Source organism: Mobula birostris, chromosome 11 (assembly GCF_030028105.1).
Source record: "Mobula birostris isolate sMobBir1 chromosome 11, sMobBir1.hap1, whole genome shotgun sequence".
Classification (NCBI taxonomy): Eukaryota; Metazoa; Chordata; class Chondrichthyes; order Myliobatiformes; family Myliobatidae; genus Mobula; species Mobula birostris.
Window position 1 is genome coordinate 74,116,869 of NC_092380.1, and position 19,966 is coordinate 74,136,834.

Sequence of the window (19,966 nt, forward strand, 5' to 3'; positions counted from 1 at the left end):
AAACAGTATGATAAGACGACATACTGATGACATGTCACATGATGCTGAAGAGATTGTGTGTGATAAACTGAAAAACAACAGCTTCTCTATCCAAGTTGATGAGTCAACAGATTTCACCAATAAATATCATATTGTAGCATTTCAATGATTTGTAAATGATGGTGAAATTCAAGAAAACTTTTTCTGTTGCAAACAGCTGCCCGAAAAAAGCAAAGGCCAAGATACGTTTAATGTTCAGTCTTCAAATCTGGAAACAAAAGGTCTGTCTTGGAGGAACTGTGTTGTCATCAGTACTAATGGTGCCCCGTCAATGGTTGGCTCCATAAGAGGTTTTGTTTCTCCTGTTTAAAAAAAAGAAAATCCTGATGGTGTCACAACACACTGCTTTCTTCACAGAGAGGTGCTGATGTCGAAAACCCTTGGAGATGAAATAAAAAAAGAAGTTCTGGATGATGCTACAAAAATGGTTAACTTTATTAAACAAAGACCAGTTTACTCAAGAATGTTTATAAAAAAAAAATGAGAAAACCTGGACAAAGAGCACACCAATCTCCTGCTACATACAGAAATCCAGTGGCTTAGCAAAGAGTTCTCAATAGGGTGTTTGAGCTGAAAGGTGAATTGTGAGAGTACTTGCAAGAAAATAGTAGGCCAGATTTTGCTGAGTGCTTTGAAGATGAAGAATGACTACAGAAACTAGCCTACTTAGCAGACATTTTTTTTTACCATATTAACCAGTTGAACAAGTCTTTGCTAGGCCCTGGAGAAAATGTTTTGACTTCAAGTGACAAAATTCTTGGATTTAAAAGGAAACTGAATATTTGCAAAAATCGTGTTGCAAAAGGAAATCTTGAAATGTTTCCACTGCTGCTTGGGCTTCAGAGTGAAGAAGGATTAGAAAGTTTCAAGTCTTATTGAAAAGCACCTGGAAGAACTGCAGAACAAAACTGAACAGTACTTTTCCTCCCTTTCAACACAAGTGTATGACTGGGTGAGGGATCCTTTCTCTGAATCTTTGGCTTAGTCTAAGAACTTGACTTTGAGAGAAGAGGAAGAACTTTGAGATGCAGTTCAATCGTGCGCTCAAGATGAGATTTACTGACCTGCCTCTGGGCAAGTTCTAGATTTCTGTGAAAGAAGAGTATTCTGCCATTTATAGGAAAGCAATGAACACTTTGCTGCAGTTTTCAACTTCTTACATGTGTGAGTAAGCTTTTTCTTGTTTAAGAAGCATCAAGAACGATGGAGGTCATCTCATTTCAGTTGAAGGTGAAATCCGTGTGTGCTTATCTCAAAATAAGACCCAAATTTGAGTATTTGTGCAGCAAAAAGCAAGCACAGGTTTCACATGCGATGCCTATATTTGAGCCTGATCATGTCACTTAGTAAGAAAATGTTTTTTCAAAGTCTTGTGTAAAATTGTGTCTTGGGCTATATTTTCATTCAAATTGCTTTGGCTTACGGTTTTAGTAACTTTAACTATTCAACAATGTCAACAAATTTTCATGTTGTAAATGGCATTAATTAAAATTACAACCTTTATTTAAATTAAATCTTCCAAGCCTACCTTTAGAAAAATTAAAATCCATTTTGGTTTAAGCCAGTTATGTAACAGAAATGTATTATGTTTGCCTTATGAGTTTTAAAATTTATGAAAGGAAAAGAGAGATTAATTTCAAGAAAGGTAAGCTAAACTTTAACAACCTGTTTTTTTTCAAGAAAGGTTGGCTAAAAATTCATTTTCTACTCAAGAGTATTGAGTCGACAGTAGATGTAGAAAGGATGTTTTCCATGGTGGGGGAGTCTAGGAAAAGAGGGCACAGCCTCAGGATAGGGGGCGTCCATTTAAAACAGATGCAAAGAAATTTCTGTAGCCAGAGGGTGGTGAACTTGTGGAATTTGTTACTACAGGCATCTGTGGAGTCCAGGTTGTTGGGTGTATTTAAAGCAGAGATTGATCAGTTGTTGACTGGCCACAGCATCAAAGGATACTGGGAGAAGGCCAGGGAGTGGAGCTGAGAAGGGGAGAAAAGGATCAGCCATGATTGAATGGTGGAGCAGACTCGATGGGCCAATGGCCTAATTCTGCTCCTGTGTCTTATGATCTGTAAAGTGTTTTGAGAGATTGGTCATTGCCTGAATCAACTCCTGCTTAAGCAAGCACCCAGACCTGCTGCAACTTGCCTATCACCACAATGGATCTACAGCCTTGGATCACTAGGACAACAGCAATACTTACTGTATGTCAGGCTGCTATTTATTGATTGTAGCTTAGCATTCAACACAATTATACCCTCTGTTCTAATCAACAAGTTCCAAAACCTGGGCTTCTGTACCTCCCTCTGCAACTGGATACCTGACTTTCTCATCAGGAGACCACAGTCAGAGCAGATTGGAAATAACATCTCCTAGCTGATAATCAATACAAACACATGTCAAGAAAGCTTGCTTAGCCCACTGCTCTACTCTTTCTACACACATGACTATGCAGCTAAGCATGGCTCAAACACCAAATATAAACTTACCAATGACAAAACTATTATTGGCAGAATTTCAGATGATGACAAGGAGGCCTGTAGGAGCAAGATGGATCAGTTGGTTGAGTGGTGTCGCAACAACATCCTTGTACTCAATGTCAATGAAAACAAGGAATTGATTGTGAACTTCAGGAAGGGGAAGTCGAGGGAAAACACACCAATCTTCACCAACGGTTTAGCAGTGTAAAGGGTGAGCAGTGTCAAGTTCATGGGTGTCAGCACCTCTGAAGGTCTGTCCTGGCCCAACATTACATAGAAGGTACAACAGCAGCTATATTTGACTAGGACTCTGAGGATTCTTGGTATGTCACCAAGGACTCTCAAATGTCTACAGTTGTATCGGGGAGAGCATTCTAACTGGTTGCAGTACCATCTGGTATGGAGGGGCCACTGCACAGGATTGGAAAAAGCTGCAGAAAGTTGTAAACTCAGCCAGCTCTATCACGGGCACTTGCTTCCCCAGCATCCTGGACACCTTCAAAAGGCAATGTCTCAAAAAGGCAGTAAGTAAATATTAAGGACCCCCATTACCCAGAACATGCCCTTCCATCATCACTGAGGAGTTATCGGAGCCTGAGGACACATACTCAGTGTTTCAGGAACAGCTTCTTCCCCTCCGCCATCAGATTTCTTAATGGACAATGAACAATGTATGCAACCTCACTCTTTTGCTCTTGTACTACTTAATTAATTTAATGTTTTATGAATTTTTTTATCACATAGTTTTTTTATTATTATGTATTGGATTGTACTGCTGCTACATAGTAATAAATTTCTCAACATATGCTAGTAATATGCCTGAATCTGATACTGTTGTCTTGTCATCATGTTGCTGTTGGGTCACCTACTATCCTTAATAGAATGCAAGTCTCCTCCTTTCCAACACTCCACTAAGATCTTCCGTGTAGAATCTGAAGATATGTCGAGAATCTATAGATTCTTCTCTCTTCCCTAAGTGGGTTCAAATCTACCTACCACTTGTTATTACCAAAACACCTTTTGAGTATTCATACCCATTTTGGGCATCATGCAGTGTATATACTCTCATATTCTATCACACTATGGCATACCGTTTGTAGATATTGCAACACAATTTGCCAAAGAGATTACCATATTCTATAATAAATGTATGCACTGCTCAAGTATCAGTTTTCTTGCTTTGTAATTGTAACCATGTACATCTCTCAGGTAGTTTTCTTTTGTCAAGAATAGTTGGGGAAGGAAACTTTTGCTGCATCTATTTTGGGGAAAGCGATTTTATATATCGTAGAGAAACAGGATGCTAACAGGCCCTCTGACCCAAAGAGGCCACACTGCCCACTTACACCATGTAACCTACTAACCCATATGCCTTTAAAATGTGGGAGGAAACTGGGGTACGTGGAGGAAACCCGCGCAGTCATGGGAAGAATTGTACAAACTCCATACAGACAGTGGCAGAATTGAACCCGGGTCACTAGTACTGTAGTAGTATTATGCTAAACTCCTCACTACTGTGCCATCCCCAAAGATGAGAAAATGCTGCGAATAATTGGCAAGTCGGGCCACACCAGCACAAAAAGACACAGTTAACATTTTAGTTTAAATATCCTCTCCCATCACAGTCACAGCTGGGAGGGAGACAAAAGAAGCTTGTTAAGATGTAGGAAGGATGGGATGAGGTGAGGTGAAACTGGGGTAACTTTTTTTTTACTTCTTGGCCTTTTGGCTAAGATCAAATGTAGTTTCTGGGGTGACTGTGGTGGTAAGCTGTAAATGAGTGCATGGGAACAGTAAGAGAGCAAGAGTGTAGACGAAAAGCAGACAAAAGAATGTGGTAGTGGCAACATGCAGAGAAGGAAAACGTGCCCGGCAAGTTTGGCTGGACATGTCCTTCACTGCTCGAGGAATAAAACAAGAAAAGGGAGAGGGTAAATCTGAAGTGATGTCACATGTGGCAACTAATACAGACAGATAAGTCAAATTATCTGACATTGTACAGTACTGTGGAAAAATCTTGTAGCTAGGATGCCTAAGACATTTGCACAGTACTGTATTTGTCCGCATGGAGCAGAGAGCAAGTTTGTGAATCTGGCAGGAGCAAAGGCTGTTGGGAGTGGTGAGGGTAGAGTGCTACAGGAGAGATGTGGGACAGGTGGCAGAGAAGGAATACCAGGGTGGGGGCGAGTGGTGTGGGTGCAGACACATCCAGCCCAGAGACAACAGGCAAGGTCGTTGGATTGCAAACAATTGGCTTTTTGATCATTATAGAATGTCTGTGGTGCTTCCTGCTCCCTCCCCTCTTCCTTCCCCGTTTTTCCAACCAATATTCCATGATGTCATGATGTATTGAATACATATAATATACTAGGTTGGAAAGTGAGGAGCAGGGGAACTCCATCCTTCTGATCCAGTGGTGAGGGGCTGAGAACAGAGGCATTGGTAATGGAAGAGATACTGTCAAAGGCTTTGTTGACAATGTTGATGAAAAACCATTGTTCAGGAGGAGGAAGATACTGCAGAGGCAAATTCCATAAAGTGAATTCCTTTGAATATAGTTCCCTCCAGTGGTGCACTAGTAAAATTGCAACAATGTGCACCATTTGCTATAATTTTGAGCAACTGGTTTGTAAAATAGCCCCTGTACCCCAGAAACACACCTGAGTGGTGCGGCGGAGGTATGTGCTATGCATGACCTGATCTGAAAGCATCATATTGACTCATAACAGATCATGTTTATGGTGGAACAGCTTAGTCAAGGATGGGGTGATCAGCACAAATGGACAAATTATACCTCCACTACCCCTTAATAATTGCTAAAAATTAATCCCCTACCCTACCTAGGAGGCAGTATATTATAAAGTCTAATCACTTATAAAGTATATTCTCTTAAATCTATGCCTTCTGGTTATTGTTCATTAACATTTGGAACCATTTTCTTTTATAAATGATTTCAAACACTTATCAGATCTCTTAAACACTGTTCTGAGAAAAGCAACTCTAATATTTCTAGAATATATATGGAATTATAATCCATCATCCCTGGAATTATTGTAGTAAATCTCTTCTGAAGTTTTGGTTGCCCTCATATCCTTTCTAAATTATAATAACAAAAAATGAGAATGAAATTCAGCGTAATTTACTGCAACCTATACCCTATCTCCATTTATAAAGCTTGACATCCCATGTCCTTCGTTAACTCATCCGATGACCTCCTGCCACCTTCAAAAAAAAACTTGTTTTCATATACCTGATATTTCTCTGTTGCTGTATATTCTTTCTGGCTTTCAAATGTATAACATCACTTGACCTGTACTGAATCTTATCAACTATTGCTGAGAAATTAGATGATGTTTTCTACATGTTAATCATGCAAAAATGTAATAAATCCTGAGTATATCATACCAATGCTTTCTAGATAAAATTCTATCCATCTCAAAACTGGATCACACACTTGGAATCATGGACTACACTGGCCATTGTGGAGACGTACTTTAGTTGTAAAATAATCAAGGTGGGAATTAAATATTGCAGGATACAAAACCTTTAGATAGATAAGCAAAATGATAAAGAAGTTGGGTAGCACTAAGCAATAGGATGAAGGCAGCAGCTCAGAAAATAAATTAAAAACAGTTTAGGTGAAGCCGAGAAAAAGCAGGGGATGAAAACATTTGTGAAAGTTGTCAACGGGCCTCTGAAAAGTAATGATAATGCAGGGCATAATGTAAATTGAGAAATAAATGTATAAGTTTATCAGTAAGTGATAGATGGGTTTATGGAATGCATGAGAGCTGCTTTTCTTGAGCAATACTTTGACAAATCAACAAAGGATTTCTCTTCCTCTGCATTAAGTGTCCTTGTCTCCGTGGTAGTGTGTGTTGCTGCTGTTTGACTGCTGTGGCTGCCCTACGGGAGTATTTCCTCCTCATGCTCTTTGCTCCACTTGAAAATGTGGTGGCGAACTGCCACCCTGAACTTCTGCTATTCTTCATATGAAGGTGCTCCCACAGTACTGTTGGACTTAGACCCAGCAACAATAAAAGACCAGTTAACAATTTCCAAGTAAACAAGGTGCAAAACCATGTGCTGGTGGTGATGCTCCACATGCCTCCCTTGACTTTCGTGTTCGTAGAATTAGCAGGTTTGGGAGATACCATCAAAGTAGCCTGAATGAGTCCACTTAGGCCTCAAATAGTTACAGTCATGTCAAACAAGTGGACTAATTTGTCCTGGATGGTGATTAACTTGAATCTGCCCAAGTGAAGAATATTTCATCATACTCTTGACTTTTTCCATAACATCTATCACTTAACAAGAAATATATCTAAACGTAACCATAATTTTAATCAAAAATAGGAATTATACATCTGCATCATACTTCCCTTTGATCTGAATGCAGTAGCAGAGTTGTAAAGTAACCTCTGTGGGAATTAAACTCAAATAATCAAATAAATCTGTAATTAAAAGACCCCATGGTGACTATCAAACTATCAGATTGCTGGAAATAAACATCCAATTCATTTATATCCCAATATGGCATTATTAAATGGTCTGGTCTGTAACTCTAGAATATGCACCAGCATGGCTAACTCTTCATTGGTCCCCTTGCCAATCATGTCCACAAAGAATAAAATGTGGACATGACCCAACCATCCAGCAAACTGCCATTTGCTAATGCTCCCTTCCGACAAGTGCTACAGGGCGAGTGAAACAAAAATTTCATGCCACCTTGAAAGTTTCTTCCTGTAAGCAGTTAATCCAATCAACTATTCTAGTTGGCCCCAAGCCCATTTATTGATTACCTCAGTCACTGCACGGTACTATAAACACTTTAAGCCATTCTTTATAATGCTGTTTACATTGTAAATACATGCTGGTATTTATGTCTAACATTTTTAATGAATTCTTTTTTCTTTATAATTGTTGAATGTTGTTGTTTTTGTTGCATATTGTGCCAACACACCACAGCAAAATCATAATACATTTATATGGTGACTAAATTTAATCCTTAATATGATACAATTAAGTCCCTGAACTAAACTGAATCAACATGTTATTGTATGATTATGAAAACTGGAGTGAACCACAATATCATGGATTGGCACACATCTTCAATTGCTCAACCTACTGCTGCTGAGCAGGTCAGATCCAACTTCTACCTGCCTAAGTGAAAGCTTTGATAAAGAAATGTATCATTAGTGCTGGACGAAGATGCATTAAAGTATGTGAATGCTGTTAACTGTAAATATTCCCCTGCAAAAGGAACGATGGTTGCTATGATTTGTGGATGTTATTCATCAAAAGCTGTCAGTTATCCGGATTAGAGATCACGTTTTATGAGGAAGGGTTGAGCAAGCAAGGCTTTTCTTTTCGGAGCAAGGGAGAATGGGAAAAGACAATAGAGGTGTATAAGATGAATGAGTAGCCAGCCAGTGCCATTTTTTCCAGGGAAACAATGATCAGTATTCTGAGGGCATAATTTTAAGGTGGTTGAAAGAAAGTATGGGGCGGGGGAATAGGTTTTTTTTTAAACACGGAGAGTAGTATTTGCATAGAGTGCACTGTCTGGGGTGGTGGTGGAGGCGCATTAGGGACATTTAATAGACCCTTAGGTAGGCGCATGGATAAAGGAAAAATGGAGGGCTAGGTGGAAGGGAAGGGTTGGAGTAGGGCAAAAGATTGGCACAACATTGTGGACCAAAGGGCCTGTACTGTGCCGTACTATGTTCCATGTTCAATTCATTATCTTTTGCAGATGATCAACAACTGTGCCGGTAAGTTTTGATCTCTTCATGAACAGAGGAGAAAAGAAACACAGGGTTGCAATAAAGGGTGCTTTATACGAAAGCAGAAATATATGATGTGTTTTTGCTGAGAAAGAAGTTTAGAAATGATGAAAGATAGATGTTGCTGAACCAGAGTTACTTATCGGAACAAAAGCTAACATGTAGATTGGTGCAGTTTGTTTTTTCATTTTTCAGGATTACCAATGATTTGTATAGTGCCTATAAAAAGTATTCACCCCCCCCCCCGGAAGTTTTCATGTTTTATTGTTTTACAGCATTGAATCGCAGTGGATTTAAGTTGGCTTTATATTTGACACTGATCAACAGAAAAAGACTCATTTGTGTCTAAGTGAAAAACAAAGTGATCTAAATTAATTACAAATATAAAACACAAAATAATTGATTACACAAGTATTTTCCCCACCTTTAAAATGACATACCAAACCATCACTGGTGCAGCCAACTGGTTTTAGGTCACATAATTAGTTAAATGGAGAACAACCAGTATGCAGTCGAGGTGTTTCAATTGATTATAGTAATAATACATCTGTTTCTGGAAGGTCCAAATGCTAGTGAGTCAGTATCCTGGCAAAAACTACACCACAAAGACAAAAGAACACTCCAAGCAACTCTGCAAAAAGGTTATTGAAAAGCCTAAGTCAGGAGATAGATACAAAAAAAGTGCTAAGCCACAGAATAATTCGGAGTACAGTTAAGTCAATCATTAACGGAAAGAATATGGCACAGCTGTAAATCTGCTTAGAGCAGGCCATTCTCAAAAACTGAGTGACCGTGCAAGAAGGGACTAGTGAGGGAGGCCACCATGAGACCTATTACAACTCTAGAGGGATTATAAGCTTCAGTGGCTGAGATGCGAGAGACTGTACATATATCGGTTGCCCAAGTGCTTCACCAGTCATAGCTTTATGGGAGAATGGCAAAGAGAAAGCCATTGTTGGAAAAATTCTCACATGAAATCTTGGCTAGAGTTTGCCAGAAGGCATGTGGGAGGCTCTGAAGTCAGCTGAAAGAAGATTCTATAGTCTGATGAAACCAAAATTGAACCTTTTGGCCATCAGACTAAATTCTATGTTTGGCATAAGCCAAACACCGCACATCATCAAAGACACACCATCCCTTCTGTGAAGCATGATGGCAGCTGCATCATGCTGTGGGGATACTTTACTGCGGCAGGTCCTGCAAGGCATGTGAAGGTAGAGGGTAAAATGAATACAGCAAAAGCAGGGAAATCCTGGAGGAAAACCTGGTGCAGTCTGCAAGAGAACTGTAATATGGGAGATTTGTTTTCCAGCAAGACAGTGACCTCAAGCCTAAAGCCAAAGTTACACAAGAATGGCTTAAAAACAACAAAGTTAATGACCTGGAGTGGACAAGTCAGAGACCAGACCTCAATCCAATTGAGAATTTGTTGCTGGGTTTGCAATCTGACAGAGCTTGAGCAGTTTTGTAAAGATGAATGGGAAAAAATTGCAGTGTCCAGATGTGCGAATTTGATAGAGACCTAGCCACACAGATTCAAGGCTGTAATTACTACAAGGGTACATCTACTAAATACTGACTTCAAGGGTGTGAATACTTATGCAATCAATTATTTTGTGTTTTATATTTGTAATTAATTTCGATCACTTTGTAGCGATCTATTTTCACTTTGACACAGAGTCTTTTTCTGTTGATCAGAGTCAAAAGAGCCAAATTAAATCCACTGTGATTCAACGTTGTAAAACAATAAAATATGAAATGTTCCAAGGGAGGGTGAATACTTTTTATAGGCACTGTATATGGCAAGTACCAAGTAAGTTCCCAAGAGAGTTATTAAAAATATTGACAATGAAATTCATAAAGACCAATGAATAGATGATTGAAATTGTGGCTGGAGGAAGTACTGATGAACATCTTGAAAGAGGAATGAAGAGGCAAGAAATTTTGAAAGAAAATTATGGAATTTAGGAGCCTGACAGCGGAATGTACCCTTCACAATAAAGGAATGATTAAATTTGAGAATAAAGGGCCAGAATTGGAGAAGCATTTTATTTTTGGGTGAAGGATTTCCCACAGTGATGCTAGGCAGCGAGATTATAAAGATGAGGAGGGTGGGGATGAGAACAGAAGGATCTGAAAACAAATGGTGAGAATTTTAAAGTCCAGTTGGTTTTTAAAATCTGAAACCAAATGAGACACATGAGTGGATGAAGGTATATGTTAGGATAAGGACTTCAGAAGTTGAAAATGGTCTCTAGTTTATAGAGTTTAGAACAAGAGAAATCAGACCGGAATGCTGCTCGACACCCCAAGTCCCTCCAACATTTGTCTTTTGCTCAAGATTACAGCGTCCAATTAGGAGCCTGTTGAATGAATCAAGTTTAGGGCTAGTAAAAGCATGAACAAGCATTTCAACAGCAGAATAGCTGAAGCAATCTTGGAGGGCTGCAGTGTTATAGTCACGGAGATAAAAAATGAAGTGTGCTGAACTGTTTTTTGAACTGGACTAATAACCTAAAGCCTGTGACCAATGATTCCTTTAGGTATTCATGCTCAGAATGAGCATTACTGGCACAGACAGTTTTTGTTGCCCATTTTCAAAAGTCGTTGAGAAAATGATGGTAGGCTGCCAGCTTAACCCATTGCAGACCTTTTAGTGAAGGCTTTCCCCACAGTGATGCTGGGTCTGGAGTTAGACACAGTAACAACAAAGGACTGACAAATCAGAAGTGTGTGGAACTTGGAGGGGAATGCGAATTCACATCTCACTACAGTGAATATTCTGCAAATGAAATTGAAAAATCTAGTAATGAAAACAGGAAATGCTGGAAATACTTAGGCCAGGCTGCATCTCTGATTGAGCTACCTGTTTATGCTGTTGGAGACTTCAAACCTGTGAATGTCTGTAACATTCTAAAGAATTCAACGTAAATTTAATGATCAAAGTGCATATATATCACTATATACAACCCTGAGATTCTTTTTTCTGCAGGCATATTCAGCAAATCTATAGAATCGTAACTATAACAGGATCAATGAAAGATCAGAGTGCAGAAGGCAACAACTGTGCAAATGCAAATATAAATAATTAGCAATAAATAACGAGAACATGAGATAATGAGATAAAGAGTCCTTAAAGTGAGATTATTGGTTGTGACAACATTTCAATGCTGGGGCAAGTGAGTGTAGTTATCTCGTTTTATTAAGAGCCTGATGGTTAAGGGGTAGTAACTATTCTTGAAACTGATGCTGCAAGTCCTGAGGATCTTGTACCTTCTACCTGATGAAAGCAGCAAGAAGAGAGCATGACCTGGATGGTGGAGATCTCTGAATATTGATGCTGCTTTCCTGTGACAGTGTTTCATATAGATGTGCTCAATGGTTGGGAGGGCATTACCCATGATGTACTGAGCCAAATCCACTACATTTTTTGTAGGATTTTCTGTTCAAAGGCATTTGTGTTTCCATACCAGGCTGTGATGCAGCCAGTCAATATATTCTCCACTACACATATATAGAAATTTGTCAATGTTTTAGATTTTGTGCCAAATCTCTGCAGACTCCTAAGGAAGTAGAGGTGTTGCCATGCTTCCTTCACGTTGTATTTATGTGCTGTGTCCAGGATAGGTCCTCTGAAATAGTAACACCCAGGAACTTAAAGTTGCTAACCTTCCCTGCCTCTGAACTTCCAATGATTACTGACTCATAGATTTCTGGTTTCCCTGTCTTGAAGTCTACAATCAGTTCCTTGGTCTTGCTGACATTGAGTGAGAGGTTGTCATTATGACACCACTCAGCCAAATTTTCAGTCTCCCTCCTGCATGCTGATTCATCACCACCTTTGATTCGGCCCACAGCAGTGGTGAATTCAGCAAACTTAAATATGGTATTGGAGCTGTGCTTAGCCACACAATCATTGGTGTAAAGTGAGTAGAGCAGGGGGCTAGGCAGACAGCCCTGTGGTGCACCTGTACAGATGGAGATCGTTGAGAAGATGCTGGTACCAATCTGAACTCACAGGGTTCTACCAGTAAGGAAACCCAGGATTCAATTGCACAAACAGGAATTGAGGTCAAGGTCTTGGAGTTTATTGATTAATTTTGAAGGGATGATGGTATTGAATGTTGAGCTGTAGCCAATAAAGAGTATCTTGACATATGGTTTTTGCTGTCCAGGTGTTCCAGGATTGAGTGAAGAGCCAATGAGATGGCATCTGTTGTGACCCTATTGCTCCGGTGGGCAAATTGGAGTGAATCCATGTCGCCTCTCAGGCAGGAGCTGATTTCTTTCATCACTAACTTTCTCAAAACACTTCATCATTATGGATGTAAGTGCAACTGGGCCTTTGAGGCAGATCATCACATTCTGCTTGGGCACTAGTGTAATCGAAGCCTGCTTGAAGCAGGATGGTATCACACACTGCCGAAGCACGAGGTTAAATATCTCAGTGAACACTCCAGCCAGTTGGTCAGCACAGGTCTTTAGTACATGGCCAGGTACGCCATCCGGTCCGGATGCTTTCCGTGGATTCACACTCCTGAAGGCAGTCCGCATCATCAGTTTCAGAGACATAGGATCATGGGGGATGTGGGGGTTTGCAATTTTTTCTCCATATTCTAATGGTCAAAGAAACCATAAAAGGTATTGAGTTCACCTGGAAGCGAAGCCCTGCTGTCTCCCATGTTGTTTGATTTAACTTTGCAAGAAGTGATAGCATTCAAGCCCTGCCACAGCTGTTGAGCATCTCTCGTTGATTCAATGACCATTAAAAATTGTGAAGTATGTATAAAATTTTAAATTTGTAAAAATTAAATAAACTAAACTACTCATTAAAAAATCATTAAATTAGAATATTAGAAAGTGTTGATTACCGTGTATATGCCTTCTCACTCACAGTTACTCCTGTGTATTCTGATCCCATTCAAGTCTAATCTCGGAGGATTCAGTAGGTGAATTTCCCAGCAATAAATTCTGTATAGTTGCAGTATTTGTGTTTCATTACAGGAATTCAGTGTCACTGAAATTATTCGCAGAGCTTGACCAACAAGTTCACAATATCATTTTATGGGGAAGAACCAAATTATTTGACATTTACAGGGAAGTAAATACAGAACTGTTAACATTTCCCAGCAAGCTCATCCTCGTTGTGGACAAAACTAAGTGGACCACCAAGATGTATCAACATGGCTGAGCTAATGAGGTCATGGAGGATTATGTTGGTATTCTAGAGCATGCAGCTATCAGTGAGGAGGCAGTATGGGGATCTTCAAAAACATTAATATCCCCAGGGCCAGCTCCATCCCAGGTTATTGAGACAATCAAAGATGAGATTGCAGGGGCCTCAACAGATTTCTTTGTACCCTCTTTAGTCACAGGTGAGGTCCTGGAGAATAGCTAATGTTTCTCCATAAGAAAGACAGAAGTGAGAAACCAGGAAATTAAAAGCTGGTGAATTTTACATCAGAGGTGGGGAAATTATTGGAGACAATTCTTAGGGATAGGATCTACTAACATCTGGAAAAACATAATCAGCATGGCGTTTTGCTGAGGAGGTCATGTCCTACAAATTTGGTTGCATAATTTTTGAGTTATATATGGACTTTTAAAGCTTTTGACGAGGAGTGTTATTCAGACTGAAGTTCTGTGACCAGCAGTATTCCCTAGGGTTCAGTGCTGACACCTCTGTAGTTAGTGATTATATATAAATGATTTAAGTGAAAATGTAAGTGAGCTGATTAGTAAGTTTGCAGGTGTCATAAAAATGGGCTGAGTTGTGGAGAGCAAGGAAGGTGGTCAAAAGATTCAACGGGATGCAGAGCAATCGGAAAGTGTAGCAGAGAAATAGCAGAGGGAGTTTAATCCAGACACCTGTGAGTTCTGCACTTTAGGAAGCCAGTTATAAGAGGAAAATGTACTTTAAATGATATGACTCTTAGAAGCACTGACCTAGAGAATCAGAATCAGGTTTAATATCACTGGCATGTTGTGAAGTTTGTTGTTTTGTGACAGCAGTATAGTGCAATACATAAAATAAATTACTACAAACATACAAAAAATTAAATAAGTGGTGCAAAAAAAGTGAGGGAGTGTTCATGAATTCATTCACTGTCCATTCAGAAATCTGATGGGGGAGGGGAAGAAGCTCTTCCTAAAATGATGAGCATATGTCTTCAGGCTCCTGTACTTCCTCCCTGATGGTAGCAATGAGAAGAAGGCACATCCTGGGTGATAGGGGTTCTTAATGATGGGCACTGCATCTTTGCAGCATCACCTTTCGAAGATGTTTTTAAGCTGGGGAGACTACTGCCTACGATGGAGCTGGCTGAGTTTACAAGCTTATGCAGCTTATTCAAATTTTGTGCAGTAGCCCCTCCATACCAGATGGTGATGCAACCAGTGAGAATGCTTTCCATGGTTCATCTGTAGAAATTTGCTGGAGTCTTTGGTGACATAGAACATAGAATAATACAGCACAGCCACAAGCACTTCACCCACAATGTTGTGATGAACCAATCAAGTAATCAAATGGCCATCTAAACTCATCCATTCTGCCTGCATAATGTCTATATCCTTCCATTTACCTCACATTCGTGGGCCTATCCAAACATCTCTTAAAAACCTCTAATGTATCTGCCTCTAGCACCACCCCAGGTGATGCATTCCAGACACCCACTACTCTCTATTTTTAAAAAAAAACAACTTGCCCCTGACATCTCTTAAAATTAACCCTTCTCACCTTAAATGCATGCCCTCCAGTATTAGATCTTCAAACCCTGGGGAAAAAGATGCTGTTTGTCCATTCTACCTGTGCCTCATGTAACCTTATAAACCTCTGTCAGTGTCCCTTCAGCCTTCGCCACTCAAAAGAAAACAGCCCAAATTGTCCAACCTTTCATTATAACACGTGCCCTCTCATCCAGGCAGCTTCCTGGTAAACCTCTTCTGCACCCTGCCCAAAGCCTCAACAGCCTTCCCATAATGGGGCAACCAGAACTGTATGCATTACTCCAGATGTGGCCTAAATAGAGTTTTATGAAGCTACATCATAACTTCCTGACTTTTGAACTCATTGCCTCAACTAATAAAGCCAAGCATGTCATATACCTTTTTAATCACCCTCTCAACCTATGTAGCCAGTTCCAAGGAGTTATGAACTTAGACCCCAAGATCTTTGCTCATCAGCACTGTTAAGTGTCTTGCCCTTTACAGTATACTGTCTCTTTACTTTTGAAATATCAAATCTCCTCAAACTCCCAATCAAATATAGCCACTGTTGTGCCTTTGTAATTGCATCAATACGTTGAGCCCAGGTTAGATCTTCAGAGATGCTGGGATCTCTGCAATTTTCGGGGTGCATTGTGAAAAGCAGCATTAAATTATGAGAGATACTAATTGAGTAAATGAACTAATGAATTTCAGTGCGGGTAAACTCGGGTACTAAAATGGAAAATAACAGTCAAGAAGCTAAGAGTGGTGACCTAAATGTACTTAGAGTTTGATCCACTGTATTGTATGTAGAATATTAAAATGCCATGGATGGAAATAGAAAATAGTAAAAATGCCTAATGGAGTAGCACTCAAGTTCAACATCACAAATGGTTTTCACTCGTCAGGAGTGTGATGTCCAGTACAATAAAATAACAGTGATATAACAAACTGTATGAAGCCAGTGAATGAGATTTCAGTTGTGGGTAAGTGAACATTACTCACGTCATTCCCCAAAAAATTAACACCTTTGAAACTGTTTGATTGGAGAGGAAAAAAATAGTCTATGCAAATCAATATTACTAACTTGTATATTAATTTACGCATATTATGTTGTTAATTTTGGAAACTTCCTAGGGCTTTTGAACTCCAAATATGGTCGTGCTTGGACTGATCATCGTAAGGTCACTGTGAATTGCTTTCGCTGCTTTGGACCGGGTAAAAAGAGCTTTGAAAACAAAATTTCTGAGGAATGTATGATTTTTTTGGATGCTATTGACACCTACAAAGGAGAGCCATTTGATGCTAAGTGCCTTGTAACTAATGCAGTTTCCAACATCACAAACTTGATCATTTTTGGAGAGCGGTTCACATATGATGACACTGATTATCAGCATATGATTGAGATATTTAGTGAAAATATTGAATTGGCTGCCAGTGTTTGGGCATTTCTGTACAATGCTTTTCCTTGGATTGGGCTACTACCATTTGGAAAACATCAACGTTTGTTCAAAAATGCAGCTGAAGTTTACAACTTTTTGCTGAAGATAATACACCGTTTTTCCCAAAACAGAACCCCTCAAAAACCTCGGCATCTCATTGATTCATATCTGGATGAACTAGAAAAGAATATTAATGATCCTGAATCTTCCTTTTCAAAAGAAAACTTAATTTTTACTGTTGGAGAACTCATTATAGCTGGAACAGAGACTACAACTAATGCACTTAGATGGGCAATCTTGTACATGGCACTGTATCCAAACATTCAAGGTGAGAACACAGTATTCAAATAGATAACTCAGAGAAATTATAGGAAGTTGGACTATTTTGTTACTATTGTTGTGAACTTTAACTATTTTCTTCCCTCTGAGAAAGTTTTATCCCTATCGTATATTGGTAGAGCTAGCTACTGCCCTGTAGCACCAGAGACCCAGGTGCAATCCTGGCCTTGGGTGCCATCTGTGTGGAGAATGCTCATTCTCCTTGTGATTGTAAGGGATTTCCTGTGGTTTCCTCCCATATCCCAAAGTGGTACAGGTTGCTAGTCACATCTTGCAATGTGTAGATGATCAGCAGTATAGAGAGGAAGCTGGATTAGTTTAAATGGGTGGTTACTGTTTGGTGTGGATTTTGAGCTGAAGAGACTATGACTGTCAACCTAAATTCAAACCATTAAAATCCAAGGCTCACTTGATTTAATTTACTAGAAAACATCCGTACATTGTTAATTTTAACTCAAATTTCCTAGAAGTAAAAACAATCATTCATATCAGCACAGCATAAAAAATATAGATTTTGCATTGAAACAACACTTAAGCCTATGCAAACTTAGTTTATGACAGATATATAAAAGTCATTGTAAATTAAAAGCTGTATAATATTTATTCCTATCTGGTATAGGGAATCTTGAGTTCTCATTTTCATCATTGCCACAAGGGAATGAGGATAAAATATGACACCAAATCAGAAGTTGCCATCATTTATAGTAATATTAAATAACAGATGAATTGATGGAAAACAGGAAAGGGAAAATAGTTTATTTAAGGCTTAGACAATGGGGAAACATCTAATATACATTCTGACCATTGCTGCCTTATTTATTTCCACAGTCCCTAGTGTTTACGTAACAATTCTAAAGTGCTACCTGAACAAAAATAATTTCCAATTTAATTAATTGCTGAAACAAAATCCTTAAGATTCTTATTTCTTTTACTTTACAGAAAAAGTCCATCAGGAAATTGACATTATTGTGGGCAAAAACCAAATACCTTCCCTGGAAAACAAGTCACAGATGCCATACACAGAGGCAGTACTGCATGAAGTTCTGAGATACTGCAACATAGCACCACTTGGTATTTTCCGTGCAACTTCCAAGAATACTATTGTTCGAGGCTATTCCATTCCAAAGGGAACCACAGTTATAACGAATCTTTATTCTGTACATTTTGATGAAAAATATTGGAATTCTCCTCATCTGTTTTGTCCTGAAAGATTCCTAGACAAAAATGGGCAATTTGTGAAGAAAGAAGCATTTGTTCCATTTTCTATTGGTAAGTTGTGTGACATATTTAGCAATATTAAATTTTCTTGCTTCAACAAGAGACATCAATACAGACTGTTCCAAAATGCAGATTTTTTTCTGTCAGTTGAACTGACACTGTGATGGGAAAAAAATGCAGAAGATTCAGTCTGGAGTAAGAAACGTGTTAGGGTGTGCTTCAGGGGCACTCTACCATAGCCTAGAGGTCTTAGACATAACTAACTAGAATACTATAGCATATAGCTTGCAAGTAAAAATTCAGTCACTAATTACTTCTGGTCACTACCTCTTAGGTATTACTCCAAAGATTTGACTTTTACTTTTGAGCAACTTACTTAAACAGGAAAAAAATGAAAATCAAAAGTTAAAAGAGCAAGACACCTGACTTCATTTTCACTTAGAGATACAGCACAGAAAAGGCATGTTCAGCCCCTTGAGCTACGCCACCCTATCCCAGCAACCCCCGACAACCCTAGTTAATCATGATTTAACTCTAATCTAATCACAGGACAATTTAGAATGACTAAATAACCTACTTGGTACGCCTTCAGACTGTGGGAGGAATCGCAGATGTTCCATGAGGAGGACCTAAAAAGATTCTTTACAGAAGACATCAGAATTGAACTCTAAATTCAGATGCCCCGAGTGAAACAGCATCATGCTAATCGCTGCACTACCGTGGCGCCTCTTGTAAGAGTTAACTTGCAAGAGTTGATTTTCCATGCTGGAGAGATTATTTATTAATAACTAAGACTTACAATGCCATTAAAGGGCTGTTCTGTGGCAAGCTTAATCCATATCTATGATATCAGTAACATGTTACATTGTTCATTGTATTCAAATTGGTAGCAGAAAAATATGTAGCTTATGTTGCAGCAGTACATTTGTGGGATCAGCTGCTGAATGTGATTGTATGTTTTCTTAACAGAGGATGCTGCTAGATTAAAGCATAAATCATAGCAACCACTGTCATTACTTTCACAACAAAATCTGCCATGTAATGAACAAGGTTTTTCAAGATTTTAGTGGTATACGAGTAGAAGTAATTTTATAATATCTAATACTTTGGAGAAGAAGTAGTGTTAATACACAATTAACAAGTTTCACTTTTAAAAACAAAATTGGATAAATTGTCTTCAATTTTATATTTTATAGGTCGAAGACACTGTCTTGGAGAACAACTTGCAAGAATGGAGCTATTTCTGTTTTTCACCATGCTGTTACAAAGATTTCATATTCATTTTCCACCAGGAACTATTCCAAATCTGAAGCCTAAATTGGGAATGACATTACAACCTCATCCATATCTTATTTCAGCAGAAAGACGCTGATAAGAGAATACTAGGGTCATAGAAAAGTACAGCATAGAAACGGGCCCTTCGGCCCATTTAATTCATGCTGAACCATTTAAGCTACCTAGTCCCATTGACTCACACCCGGACCATAGCCCTTCATACCTCTGTCATCCATGTATCTATCCAAACTTATCTCAAATGTTGATATCGATTCACATGTATCACTTGTGCTGGCAGCTCGTTCCACACTCTCATGACCCTCTAAATGAAGTTCCTCCTCATGCTCACCTTAAGCTTTTCACCTTTCACTCTTAATCCATGACACCTAGTTGTAATCTCACTCAACCTCAGTGGAAAAAGATGGTTGCATTTACCCTGTCTATACCCCTCATAATTGTGTATACCTCTATCAATTCTCCCCTCATGTTCCAATGAATAATGTCCTAAACTATTCAATCTTTCCATATAACTCAGATCTTTCATTTCCAGCAACGTCCTTAGAAGTTTCCTCTGTATACTTTCTACCTTATTTACATCTTTCCTGTAGGTAGGTGACCAAAACTGCACACGATACTCCAAATTAGGCCTCACTAACGTCTTATATGACTTCAACTTAACATCCTA

General features: G+C 39.0%; 1 protein-coding gene across 1 annotated transcript in view; it reads left to right on the top strand.

The window, feature by feature from the left end:
- The window catches only part of cyp2r1 (cytochrome P450, family 2, subfamily R, polypeptide 1), a 45,164-nt gene extending 25,786 nt beyond the window's left edge, over nucleotides 1-19,378 (top strand). The window contains exons 3-5 of the mRNA XM_072271374.1: nucleotides 16,145-16,777; nucleotides 17,728-18,057; nucleotides 19,203-19,378. Coding sequence (XP_072127475.1) covers nucleotides 16,145-16,777; nucleotides 17,728-18,057; nucleotides 19,203-19,378 — 1,139 coding nt within the window. The remainder of the gene's footprint in view (nucleotides 1-16,144; nucleotides 16,778-17,727; nucleotides 18,058-19,202) is intronic.
- The last annotated feature ends 588 nt before the right edge of the window (nucleotides 19,379-19,966 follow it).